The sequence below is a fragment of the Gracilinanus agilis genome, chromosome 4 (genome assembly GCF_016433145.1).
Source record: "Gracilinanus agilis isolate LMUSP501 chromosome 4, AgileGrace, whole genome shotgun sequence".
Classification (NCBI taxonomy): Eukaryota; Metazoa; Chordata; class Mammalia; order Didelphimorphia; family Didelphidae; genus Gracilinanus; species Gracilinanus agilis.
In genome coordinates, this window is record NC_058133.1 from 445983129 (window position 1) to 445997794 (window position 14666).

General features: G+C 34.4%; 1 protein-coding gene across 2 annotated transcripts in view; it reads left to right on the forward strand.

The window, feature by feature from the left end:
- The window catches only part of SNX7 (sorting nexin 7), a 103404-nt gene that overhangs the window by 53424 nt on the left and 35314 nt on the right, over positions 1 to 14666 (forward strand). For both annotated transcript variants that reach the window (XM_044672109.1, XM_044672110.1), the window contains one exon: positions 5118 to 5204. In XM_044672109.1, coding sequence (XP_044528044.1) covers positions 5118 to 5204 — 87 coding nt within the window. The remainder of the gene's footprint in view (positions 1 to 5117; positions 5205 to 14666) is intronic.

Below are 14666 nucleotides of genomic sequence, written 5' to 3' on the forward strand. Positions count from 1 at the left end.
TAGAGATAGAAAATATTGTTGCCATAGTTATAATACCTTAGTATGCTGTACATGCTGTTCCTTCCAAATGAGTGAATCCCCTTTTAGGACTAAATTATAAAATAAGCAAGATGTGTGTGTTTAGTGCAAAATGAATTGGATATAATTAAAGGATATTTCCATAAAATCATGTTATCATAGAAATATTTCCCAACCTGTGTTTTACCTATATCTTTCCTTTGGTTCTCATCCTTAAAAAAGCAAGAGGCAATGAGGTAACTTAGTGGATTGAGAGCCAGCCTAGAGATGAGAGGTCCTTTGACCAAGAGCAAGTCACATAACTCCCATTCTCCTTCTTATGGTGCTCTTCTTGCCTTGGACCCAAAACACATATTGATTTTTAAATGGAAGGTAACAGTAAAAAAGAAATCTATAGTTATCAGTTCTATTTCTTCTTTCTTTCTTCTAAACCTCCTGTAGTCTTGCTTTTGTTACTCATTCAACTGAAACTTCTCTCTCCAAAGTTACTAGCAATTTCTTAATGTCCAAATCAACTGGCATTTTTCTCAGTCCTCATCCTTTATAATTATATTGTAGCCTCTGAAACTGTTGATCATCTTCTCCTAGAGTCTTTTCTCTCTACATTTTCATAAAATTTTCTCTTTTTGTTCTCCTTTTATATGCCTGATTTCTCCTTTTCAGTCTTTTTGACTAGGCAGACTAGTTTGACTGTTATTCATGTCAGTGATTCTAACTGGATGAACCCCCAAATTTTGTTCTAAGACTTCTCTCCTTTCTCTGTACTTTTCCCCTAGGTAACCTCATCAGTTCCATGGGTTCTATTATCATTCCTATTCAGATGACTCACAAAACTATATATCAAGTTTTAGTCCTTCTCCTAAACTCCTTTTCTACTTCACCAACTGATTACCTACTGATCATTTCAAACTATTTGTCTTTAAGACATCTCATACTCAGCATGTCCAAAAAAGAACTCATTATCCCTCTCCCAACTCTTCCTTATTCAATCTGCCCTCATTATGAATTTCCATATTACTGTTGAGTGCTCAATCATCTTTTTTTTAATTTGAAAATTTTTATTTATTAATTTAGAAGTTTTTCCATGATTACACGATTCATGTTCTTTGCCTCCCCTCCTTCCAGCCCCCTCCCATAGCCAATGAGCAATTCCACTGGGTGTTACATGTGTCCTCAATCAAAACTTATTTCCATATTATTAATATTTGTATTAAGATGATCACTTAGAGTCCACATCCCCAATCATATCCCCATCGACCCATGTAATGAAGCAGTTGTTTTTCTTCTGTGTTTCTACTCCCACAGTTCTTCCTCTGGATGTGGATAGCATTCTTTCTCATAAGTCCCTCAGAATTGTCCTGGATCATTGCATTACATTTGATTGTGCCACACAGTGTATTTGTCTCTGTGTACAATGTTCTCCTGGTTCTGCTCCCTTCACTCTGCATCAATTCCTGGAGGTCATTCCAGTTCACATGGAATTCCTCCAGTTCATTATTCCTTTTAGCACAATAGTATTCCATCACCAACAGATACAACAATTTGTTCAGCCATTCCCCAATGGAAGGGCATACCCTCATTTTCCAATTGTTTTGCCACCACAGAGAGTGGCTATAAATATTTTTGTACAGGTCTTTTCCCCTATTATCTTTTTGGGGTATGAACCCAGCAGTGGTATGGCTGGATCAAAAGGCAGACAGTCTTTTAAAGCCTTTTGGGCATAGTTCCAAATTGCCATCCAGAATGGTTGGATCAATTCACAACTCCACCAGCAATGCATCAATGTCCCAATTTTGCCACATCCCCTCCAACGTTTATTACTTTCCTTTGCCGTCATGTTAGCCAATCTGCTAGGTGTGAGGTGATACCTCAGAGTTGTTTTGATTTGCATTTCTCCAATTATAAGAAATTTAGAACACTTTTTCATGTGCTTATTGAAGTTTTGATTTCTTTATCTGAAAATTGCCCATTCATGTCCCTTGCCCATTTATCAATTGGAGAATGGTTTGCTTTTTTGAACAATCGATTTAGCTCCTCATAAATTTGAGTAATTAGACCTTTGTCAGAGTTTTTTGTTATAAAGATTTTTTCCCAATTTGTTACTTACCCTTTCAATTTTGATTGCATTAGTTTTGTTTGTACAAAAACTTTTTAATTTAATGTAATCAAAATTATTTTACATTTTGTAATATTTTCTAACTCTTGCTTGATCTTAAAAATCTTTCCTTTCCCATAGATCTGACAGGTATACTATTTTATGTTCACCTAATTTACATCTTTTCTTTCTTAAAAAAATTTAAAAAATACACATTATATTCTGTCTCAGGGTTGACACTAAGTATAGGTTTCAAGGAAGAAGAGTGGTAAGGGCTAGACAATGAGGGTTTAGTGACTTGCTCAAGGATATATAAACTCAGTCTGAGGCCAGATTTGAACCTAGGACCTTCCTTCTCCAGACCTGGCTCTCTTTCCACTGAACCACCTAGATGTCCCTCAACCATCTTTTCAAAGAAGAGAGGGGAGGAAATAATTATTTATTAAACACATATGATGTGCTGGACACTGTGCTAAGTGTTTTACTGTATTATCTCATTTGATAATCATAAAAACCCTTCAATATAGGTGCTATTATTATTCCCATTTTACAGTTGAGGAAATTGATGCAGACTGAGGTTGATTGACTTGCCTAAGGTCACATAGCTAGTAGGTACCCAAGGCCAGATTTTAAATCAGGTCTTTCTGATTCCAGGTCCAGCACTCTTTTCTACTGTGCCACCTAGCTGCCTTTCAGCCCTCAGCGTTCTCAGTGTTTATGCCATTTTCAAATCTTCTCTTTCACTTGCCCCACACTTCTGATTAGTTTCCAATTCTTGTTGTTTCTTTGTCTACGTCTATCTCATATGACCTTTACTGTATATCATCAAGAGCTTTCTGACCCTAATTACCTCTTGCCTAGACTATTCCAGTAGCCTCCTAATCGTTCTGCTTACTTGAATCCATTCTGTGCAGCTGGCAAAGTGATTTTCCTAAAGTTCCAGTCTGACTATGTCCCTCCTCTGTTCACTCAATAAGTATCACTGGATCAAGGTGTAACTTTTTTTGCGAGCCCTTAAAACTCTTTAAAATATGATCCCAACCTACCTTTTCAGTCTTCTTAGATGATAGGACTTGCTGATCCATATGTGATCCTCCCACTCTGATCTTCATGCCTTCCAATGAACGAGTCCCTCCATCTGAAATTCTGTCTCTTCTTCTAACATCTGCCTTTGGCTTTTCCAGGTTTCCTTTAAGAATCAGTCAAGCGTCACCTTCTACAGGAAACTTTTTCTCCAAAATTTGTTATATGTTTATCTCTGTCCGTGTGTTTATCTTTTTAAATATATCTGTGTCTATACAGGCTGTCTCTACCTTAGAATATAAGCTCCAGAATTGTTTTACTTTGTATCCCCCAGTGTCTAGCATAGTGCTTGGGATGATTGCTTGATTGCTTGTATAAAGAAGTTGTGTTCTTCTGATGAATTCTTACCTTTTGGTTCTCCTCCTTAGCTGGCAGCTCATGTGCTAATCACCAGTTCACAGAGCATTCATTGATGGTCCATTTTAATAAAAGAGCCTGCAAAGCTCTTACTACAAAGAAAGTTTTGAAACTAATAAACTGACCCTTCACTTTGTGTTTTGTTTCCCCCAGTCCCCTAAAATTAGAAGAATGTGATGTTCTAAAATTCAGATATTTTATTGCATCACAATGTATAGTTTGGACCCGGACTCAATCTTTTAGACGACTGCACATATACCATTGTCCTGGCACTTGTTAATGCAACAATTACCTATTAATTACTTATGATATATATAAAACATTGTAGTAGATATAGGGAGAAATGCAAAGATAATGAAGACAGTCTGTGCTTTCATAGAGTTTAAAATCTGATACACATGCGTGTATTTATCTATATGTAAATGCATACAAATATTCTTAGAAGTATTTACTAACTAAAATGTATTTACTAGCTAAAATGACCCAAATGAGCCATTTATATATTATGCATGTATGCATATGGACATACACATTACATGCATAACAAAGTGCCAGATATGCCATGTACATGTGCACACATGTATAAAATTTACACATTAATGTTTTATATATAATTTATAGACATGCTTTTTTATAGTCACAGTCTTTTGGGCATGTTTTGCAATGCAATTGAGTTCATTTATAATAAAGCATCTATTCTCTTACTATTCTCTTGAAAAGATACTAGGAAATACATTGATAATTTTGATTAAGCTTTATAAAGATAATGTCATCATTCAAATTGAGATCAAGGCTTACCTGTCACCCACAAGGCACCATTTCCTTTATTTTCAATACCATGATATAGATCACAGTTTATTTAAAATCATACATTAAATTGGTCCCTCGTGCCTTGGTTTCAGAACCATGGTCAAAAGTCACCTCTTAGGGTTACTTACTCAAAGTTTTATGTATTTCTATTTGAAATGTATAACTCCCTCTCCACTGACAACAGTTGTAATGTTTCATAAGCATATCATACTTTATTACATTCAAATGGAACACTTTGTATATCAGAAAACCTCTTAAAATGGAATGAATTTTAAAAAAAATCTTTAGTCTTTGTTATTAAGTTAACTTTTTAAAGTGGAGAAATAAAAAAAAACACACACACCAAAAAGTTCATAAAATTAGAGATTTAGAAATGAGGAAACTAAAGCTTGTAGAGGTTTAATAGTTTACTCTTGTTAGTGTAGTTTGTCTTTCAGAGGCAGAATTTACATTTGGGCTTTTCTTAATTCATGGCCAGAAATCAATCTACTCTACTATTTTGCTTTTCTTAAAGACTTTCTTTAAATGAGAACTTGAACCTGGACCTTTTTGACAAATTCTCCAACCAACTCCCCCCCAGAAAAAAACAAAAACAAAAACAAAAGGAAACAAACGAATAGTAAGCCTGCCCCCCTGTGGAAAAGATTTTGTCTACATTATTGTAATACTCATTAATTTTGCCTCATAAGATTATTGTTGAAACAATCAACAGAATGAATTGCAACATGTTTTAACTTCATGTTTTAATTTAAAGGGAGTTATGAAAAGAAGAGATCAAATTCAAGCAGAACTGGATTCCAAAGTTGAAGCTTTGAACTACAAAAAGGTTGAAAAGGAGTTGGTAAGTTTTCAAATTTATTCTTCTAGTCATATAAAGTTTGCTTCTAATTGTTTGTTAGCAGTACATTTAAACAGTTTTCAAAGAATTTTTTATGGGATTAAGAAATTACCACATAGCCTAATTTATTTTACCAAGTGAGGAAATTGCATATTTATTCTGTTGGGGCCAGATTCTAGTTTTCTCTGCTTAATGGCTGTATGAGGAAATTTTCCACTTAAAAACAATACAAAATAAAACTCTTGTTTAATTATAATCAAAATTGATTCTGATCCTAGGTATGTGAGATCCTTTAATTTTAAGAAATAGAAAAAAAAAAAGCTAAACTGGGCTTGATTCAAACCATACTTCAGCCAAGAAAACTGTTTTATCTTAGTTTTCAAGGAAACAGTCATTAAGATAGAAACCTTTTCACTATAGTTGTTATAATTTAATTGGTTGGTCTTAAGGCAACAAAGAATACATATGTATGTGGCTATAGAGTCCCAAAGATCTGAGTTGATTTTCAGACTTTGTGACCAGAGGCAAGTGATTAAACTTTCTATGCCCTTGATGACTCTCTAAAAATCTAAGTTACAGATCAATTGCTAATCTGTATTGGTTGAAAAAATTTTCATACTGGGAGTTTCTCATATGGATAAAGTGGCAAGTCCAGATTATGTATGCAAATATAAATATATATAATAAATAAATATAAATGTAAATTTACATTTAAATTTACATTTATTTCATTTAAAGAAAATTTAAATGTAAATTTAAATAAAATATTTTATTAAAATATATTTTATTTAAATTTTAATAGAATATTTTTAAAATGTATATTTTAATAAAATATTTTATTAAATTTTATTAAAATTTACATTTACATTTAAAAAATAAATATATAATAAATAAATATATATTTATATTCACATACACGATCTGCACTTGTCACTTTATCCATATATATACATACATATATATATACACACACACACTATACTACTTGAGCTGTATTACCATCAGGAAAACCCAAATTCAAATCCCCTTTCATATTCTTGCTAGCTGTGTAATTTTGGGCAAGATACTTAACCTTTTTCAGCTTCATTTTCCCCATCTGTTTAGTAGCACCACCGATGTCACTGGGTTCTTATGATTGTCATATAAAATAACATGTTAAGTGCTTTGCAGACTTCAGAGTACTCTATAAATGTTCTTCCCTCAGTAATCTCTTGGCCTTTGAGGTCTATACACCCTACATCTATCATCCATTCAAAATCCTGGTAGCTGTTATCTACTGCTTTTCAGGATAGACCCTTTTTTTCCTCAGTGAATTAGTATTTGGCTCGCAATCTTTCTCTCCTCCTTAGCTCCTGCGTTCACACTAAGGGACTTCAATATACATACTGATACTCAAACAACCCAACCAATTCACTTACTCAACTTTCTGGATTCCTATGACCTGTACTTCCACCCCACCTCAATCAATACAAAGATAGTTATATTTTGATCTTATCATCAACCACAAAAAAACTACCTCCATGTTCAGGAACACCAAAATTCCCCTTTCTGACCATAATCTCTTAATTCCTTCCCACCTCTTTTCCTTTCCTGGGCTGAGGAAGTCACCAAGGGAGGGAATATAGAGAGAAAAGAGGGTGCAGGGTAGAACTTTGGGGTATACCAAGAGTTAGGGCTTAGAAAATGATGATGAGCCAACAAAAGAAACTGAGGAAGTTTGATCACACGGTAGAGCAAAAAAGAGAATTTTCATAAGAGAGTATCTAGGAATTCAGGGTTCTTAATACTGCAGAGATTAATACAGATAAGCATTGAGAGAAGCTACAATTAAAGAGTTAACTAGTTATCTCAATGGTAAAATGTGATACCTGAAGATTAAAGGTAAAGCAGAGAAATGACTCAAAGCCTCAAGATACAGAATGAGACATATTTTTAGACATGGCTAAAGTGGGGCTTTCTTTTATTTGACTATGAATATTTGTTTTGAGGGTTTTCTTTTCTTCTTTCCCTTCTTCCCTCCCTCACTCCTCCCACTGTGTCTCTCTCTCTCTCTCTCTCTCTCTCTCTCTCTCTCTCTCTCTCTCTCTCTCTCTCTCTCTCAGTTGAAATGGGAAATTTGGAGGGACATAAAATAACTGGTTGTTAATTTAAAAAAATTAATTTATAATAACAACAACTGAAATGGTAACTTTGGGATCAGCATTTTCAACTGAGTGATGAGGTTGGAAGTCAGACTATGAAGAAATAAGTGAATGAGGACAGAAGTATAGATTGATTTTTCAAGGTATTTGGCAGAGAAAAGGAAGAATAATATAGGATAAGAGCTTAAGTGGCTGGCAGGATCTAGAAGGACTTTTAAAAGATAAGGATGACTGAATATAAGATATGGAGGGAGGATTATAGTGGGAGCAAATAGTCATTTGCAGAAGACTAAAAGGGATGGCACCAAGGATATATGTAAAAAGGGTCACCTTCCCTTCCTGGAAAAGAAGAGCCAGCTCTTTATCAGGTAATAAAGAAGGGAACTTCATGAGAGGAACGTCAAGTGTGTTTAGTTTGTACTTTGAAATTCTTTCACATTCTAGGAAAGTTTAATCATGTGCTATGCTGTGATGAATATCATAGGAGAAAGATGTAGGAGTGCTGGATAGAGAATGATCAGGGGGCAGAAGCATGATCTTTGATGGAGAAATCATCTTTCTCTTTTTCTTTGAATGGCATACCATTCAAGAGTAAATCAGAGAACAAAAGGTAAATGAAAGACTGGTAACTCCTCCAGAGAATGGTAATATAATTATTCTTGTCATGTGAAGGTACTTAACTTTTTAAGTAAAATCAAAGCCTGGAAGAAAATAAAGAGGGACTTAGCAAGAACAGCTTTTTGTCCAAATCAATTGGGCTTCTTATGCAAAAAAAAGGGATTCTCTGTCAAATATTGAGATTCTTCCACAATGTTTATAGACAAGTACATTATACAGAGTGGGTCACATTGATGATACATCTTGGAACTGCTTGTTTTTTTCAAATTTAGGATGAGTTCTTTGTCTTATAATTCTATTCTAAGGGTATTTTCAAGTCTTGCAGAGAAAGTTTAGTAAGACTGCTTGAAACTTAAGTATTTGCTTCTAATAAGCATTCTGATGACTCAGATATAGGTTTTTTCCAGTGAAAATTTGCATAAGTGTACAGATTTTTTTAAATGAAAAGGAAAAATGTACTTGGTATTTTCCCTAAATCCGAAGCCTGGAAAAATACTTTTTAATCCAATGTGGTTTGGTTTTCTCAACTCAAAAAGAATTAACTTTTTTCCCAACAATATTTAACAGACTTTAGTAACTACAGGCTAGCCCTGATACTTTGCCTTTGCTGCAGACATATCTTATCCAGACTATTTATTATAGCTTATTTGGCAGCATGTATTTATGATAAAATTTTCTCTGATTCGTCAGAGAAAAGCATTTTATATCTTTTTTTTTTTGGTCTAGTAACAGTACTTGTTTGGAGTTTTTATTTTAGAACAGGAAAAATTATTTTCCCATTGTTTCACTATTGTGAACACTTTGAAAAATTCAGATTTATGCTTGAAAGTTTACCAAGAAGTCAATCTTTCTTCAAAATGAATCAATATCAAGCTACCCAGAGAATATGTCTACACATGATTACCAAATGAAATGCATCAGTCAATTCAAATAAATCAGGCACCAATTTACAAAGTAAATCTTTTGATCAGGGAATTTTGATAGGCACTGAGGTACAAAAACAAAAATAAAAAGCATCCCTTGATTATAGTTTATTAGGGAAAGGTGATATGACACTCACCAATAAAGTATACATCATAATAAAAATGTGGAAGAAAAGTTTGCCTTCCAGGATAGAGGACCGGCCTTTAGAATGAAGATGATTTGGTTTCAAGTCACAATTCTGACACATTAACTATATGATAATAAGCAAGTCCCTTAACTTCTTGGTGACCTGATTGTCAATGACATGAGCAGCAGTTTGTTTTGGTGAAAGTTAGCCCAATGGCAGTTCTCTATACTGAAAAATATCACATATTCACAAACTAAAACAAATAAACAAAAAACAACGAGTGTGTGTGTGTGTGTGTGTGTGTGTGTGTGTGTGTGTGTGTGTGTGTATTCCCTCCATGTTTTTCTTAATATCTGCCTTACTCTCAGACCCAGAAACAATGCCCAAAAGTCTTAACCCTTTCAATTCCAGAGGCTGAACTTTTTTGTGAGCCCTTCCCAAGGCCCACTATTGAAAGTGGGCTCTAACCATGCTTTGCTCTAACCATATTTTACTAGACCCATCATCTTGCCATTGGCCTTGTAGGTGTGTACTTGCCTTCCATTCTCTTTCCCATTCTAGAACAATAACCAAATCTATACTCTCATTATTCTTAGAAAGATTTTATTGGTCCACATCTCTGTGGCTCCATTAACCAAACACAGTAACTTTTCAAGCCATAATCCTTATTTTCTGACACCATTCACTTATATGCTTGTCTCCACTACTTAGAATATAATTTCCTTGAGGTCAGAGACTTCTTTTATTTTTCTTTTGTACACACATGCTTCAAACAATGATTGGAACTTAGTAGTTGTTTAATACTTTTTCCTAAGGGTTGGAGTAGTGCAGAGCATGGGATGAAAGATTTGAGGAAGATCACTTATGGGATCAGCAAAAACTTCAGCTCTTGAAAAGAGAAAAATATTTCAGTAGGTAGAGATGGGAGAGTCGGAAGAAGCCAGAAAATAATTTCTGGCATGATTTATGCACTAAATATTTTGCTGACCATTAACATGAGATCAAAACAATCCCAAAACATTAAAAACAACAACAACAAACCTTCTTGGGAGGAAATGAATGGTGTAATGTTTAGGCATTTATACATTTTCAACATTTAATGCATTTATCTCCTATTTCCTAAGGGGAAAAACCTGCCAGAGTTTCTTCAGGAATAAGCAAGCCTTGGTTACTCTCACAAGTGGCAGGGTAACCATGGTAACCCACCCCAGTGAGGTTGAGTAAGGGAGCAGCTCCCTTATAGTAACTATGGTGACCCTGGCAAAGTACTGCAGATAGGCTGATTGATCTCCATGACAACCCTGGGGGAGCCACTCTAGAGATAACCCTGGGGCTGTATCTTACATACCCAGCTGAGACTGCTCTTTGGGCCTCCCACCAAAGCCTGCCTAAGGCAGCTAGATCAATCTGAGTAGACACATTCAAATGAAAGCACTGATGCCTAGAGGGGTTGCAGATAAAGTTCTAGCCGGTTAAGAAAGGAGAGTTGGAGCAATGATTTCTAGGGGTCACATCAACTACATCAGCCCTCCTCTAGTATGGCAAGTAACAACAATAGGAGATGACTGACTGGGTAAAGCTTTGGTCTTCCTAACAACTGGCTTTAACTTTGGTTTAGTCTTTTAGTTTGAGAAACATCATGGCATGGTGGATAGAGACCTGGCCTTGGAATCAGGAAAATCAAGGGTCAAGTCCTGCCTCAGGTACTTATTAGCCATGTTGCCTGTGGCAAATCACTTAAAAACAAAACAAAACCAAACCAAAAAAAAAAAAAAAAAAAAAAAAAAAAACTCTTACCTTTAAACTTAGTATTGATTCCTAGGCAGAAGAGCAGGTATAGGTAAAGTAATTGGAGTTCAAGACTTGCCCAAGGTCATATAACTAGGAAGTGGAAAGCCAAATTTGAACCTAGGATTTCCCATCTCCATCTGGCACTCTATCATTTAACCTCTAAATGCTCCATTCAAATCTCTTAAAGTGTCAGTTTATATAGTAGTTGTCCTTCCCCAATCTGCAAGAGGAATTTTCACACTGAGTTTCCTGCACTGAAAGAAACCAAAGGTCTGGACAAAAAAAGTAGAAATTAGTTTATTACACTTCATACATAGAATTGCTGGCATTATGACAAGAACATATCTGCTAACAGTGTTAGGGTTTATTGAACTATGATAAGGTAGGTACTTATCCTAAAAATAGTTATGATATCTATTTCCTGTCTTTCACTATATTGTTTAAGTCAAGCATTCTTTAACCTGGTGTTCAAGTAGCGTCAATATTTCTTTACTTAAGTGTCTGACTCAACGCTATTAGAATGAGTGACTAGAAGTGGTATTCCTGTTGCTTGATGTACTTGGTAGCCCAAGACCAATTCAATCTAACAAAAATACATTAAGTTATCCACTTCCACAGAAGTATCTGGTGGAGTCTGAATGCAGATTGAAATATACTATTCTTTCCTTTATTTCCTTCTTGGATTTTTCTCTTATATAAACAATATATCTTCTTTCACAACATGATGAACATGGAAATATGTATTGCATGATAGCTACCCATATCACATTATCTGCCCTTTTAGGGAGGAGAGAGAGAGAAAAAAAGAGAGAGAGAGAAAAAAAGAGAGAGAGAGAAAGAGAGGGAGAGAGAGAGAGAGAGAGAGAGAGAATGTGGATTAAAAATGTCAAAAAGGGATGATTAAAACTATATCTGCATGTAAAATATTTTTTAAAAGAAAGATAGAAAGAAAATTAAGAAAAACCCAAGTTCAAATCCAGCTTCATTGTTTGCCTATGTTTCATCATCTATAAAATGAGCTGGAAAAGGAAATGACAAACCACTCAAATGGTTTTCAAGAAAACTCCATGAATAGTACTAGTGTTATATGGTCCATGGAGTCAACAATTAAGTTATTAATAATGTAAGGTGAGAAACAATGTGGTATACTAAAGAGTCAGAAAAGGCTGGTCTTGAGAATCTTTTTCTTCCTTAAAGCCAAAGCACTATCTCTTTTTGAAATGCTTCAGTTCTTAATGCATTCTCTCCTCTAATACCTTTTTATTTTCTTATCTCTGTACACGTTACATATCTTCTCCCCAACCCTAATAGAATATAAGATCCTTGAGGGAAAGAACTCTATAAACAGCACCCAGCATATATCTTGCATGCTGTGTGGTAGCTAATCTCTCAGAATTTATTACATGGAATCCTAAATTTACCTTTCTTTAGCTTCCTTCTATTGTTTATAGTCCTGCCCTCTGACCCCAAGGAAAAGTCCAAATACTCTTTTATATGACAGTTCTTACAATGTGTGAAGACAGCTGCCATACTCCCTTCTTGAGATCTTTTTATCACCTCCAGATAATTTGATAATGATGATAATGACAGTTTAGTTGATAAGAAATAAGTGGACATGGACACATCTTTCTGTCAGCTCATGCTACTGCTGCTGCTGCTGTTGCTGTGTCTCTTGCAGCATGGAGTTTTATATATATATTTCAAGACTCACTTCACACAAAAGACACCCCACCAAAACTTTGCATTTGTGCAGAAACACAAATTATGTCATATCAAAACACAAAGATTCTTATTAGCTTCCAAATAGAACAAGGCTAAGGTCCAACCTCGACTGGGTTCTTATCAGAAGGCTGTGACAGGGAATATTTTTTCTGGGGAGAAATGCCCCTCCTGGAGGAATTTATGACCTTGAGTGTCTGAACTACCTTTGAAACAAAAACAGTTGTATTTCTGACCAAAGGAGAGAATGTTAACCTCTTAACAGCTGGATTGTTAGGAGCTTAAAGCTTTTCATTAAGGAAAAGTGTGGATCAGAAAAGGAGTCAAAAGAGGAATCTCAGATTTTTATATATTTGAGACTGTTTCTCTTATTGGCCTCCTACATAATTTCCCCTTTTCTTTTAAATTGAAGCAATTTATAAAACTTTTATTAATGAGAGGAATCACAGAGAGTGGTTACAAACATCATCTACAGAGATCTTGTAAACTATAGCTGGATCTGATGGGATTCACAGATTATACTGACAGACCATGTTTCTCTCTATGGCTCTCAACACTCCCTATGCCTTCTTCTCCCAAGGCTACAGATGACAGAAGGTCTTCAAGGGAAACATATTTGTAGTAACTTTGTTAAAGACATTAATACCTTTACTGATTCACCTTGCTTGAGAAATGTATAGTATTTAGAGAAAAGAATATGACATGAAACATCTTGGCAGGATGAAGTTAAATAAGGTCACAAAGGTAGAAATAGAAAATTGCTTAATGTGGAGTACTTCAAAAGATGTTCCATGAGGTGGTAGAATAGTTTAAGCTTTTCTTCAGTGAAAGAGGATGCTCTGATACCTGTAAAATAATTGAATTTTTGTTGTCATTATGGTGGAAATGAAGGTTGTAGGAAAAACTTAGAGAAGAAAAATTTGGAGATGTCTACAAAGATTTACAGTTTTGTCAAAGTTTTCACAGACATGATTTCTGATTTGAAAATTCTCTTCCACATTTAGCTATAAAATAAATAAGGGACATTTGTAATGCTCAGTCATGTTGTATATCTGCTGGAGTTTTAGAGTTTTGAATGAGTGAGCTATTTTTTTCCCTCATAAGGCATCTACTTAATAAAAATAAATGCTTTTGACATTTAACAAAAAGTGCAAATTCCCTGAGAAGCTGATCTGGTGGTAAAAATCAGAACATTTTTTCAGTATATTTATTGTGCTAACGGAAAATCAACAATTCTTTAATCATATTGCTTTCATTGTAAATTTATGGATCTTACTATTATTCTTATTAATGAAATGTTAAATTTATGCTTTTAATAAATTTGTGGTACCAAAAACTAATAATTACATGGAATGGCCTCAAAATATATTGTCCTAATGGAAGAAATCAAAACTTATAGAAATAGGTCAAAGTATATAACATTATCACTTTTATCCTATCTACTACTAGAGCTATCTCAAAGAGCTTTTCATTTAATAGAACATGAGCTCATAGCCCAATAATTTTAGTAATCTATAAGAAGTGATCATTTTTATCTACCTGTGCAATAATTCATTTAACATTAAATATAAAAGAATGATACTAGGATTACAACTTTTCCAATTTGTTTCTATATGAATTCCATTAATTCTACAGTATGATTGATGATGAGGAGGATAATAATAGCTTTAAATATGTTTATCTTTGATTTTTGAAAGTAACTTTACATATGTTAGCTATGTAAATTTTACAATAACCCTGTGAGGTAGGTTAATGCATTAATTATATCCATATTTTACAAATAAAGAAGCTGAAATTCAGAGCTATTAAGTGATTTGTTCATGTCTGTCCAATGAATGTGTCTGAGAGGAATTTAAACTCAGGACTTCCTGACTTTAAGTCCAGTAAGATAAGTTTAGTAGATTGTTCAGATGGCATACATATCTGCTTGATCAATTTCTTTGAATCTGTGCCAACTCTGCCTCGTCCAGGAATGTCTGTTAAGCTCCCAAGTGCTTTTTGAAGCAAGATGGACTTCTTTCTGCTTTCTGGAAATGATAGATCTGAAATGAACAAAAATGGCATGGATAGATGTTAGCATGGAAATGTTTCTGACATCAATATTTTCATAGAATATTTAATATTTAATCTATCCCAAAACAGAAG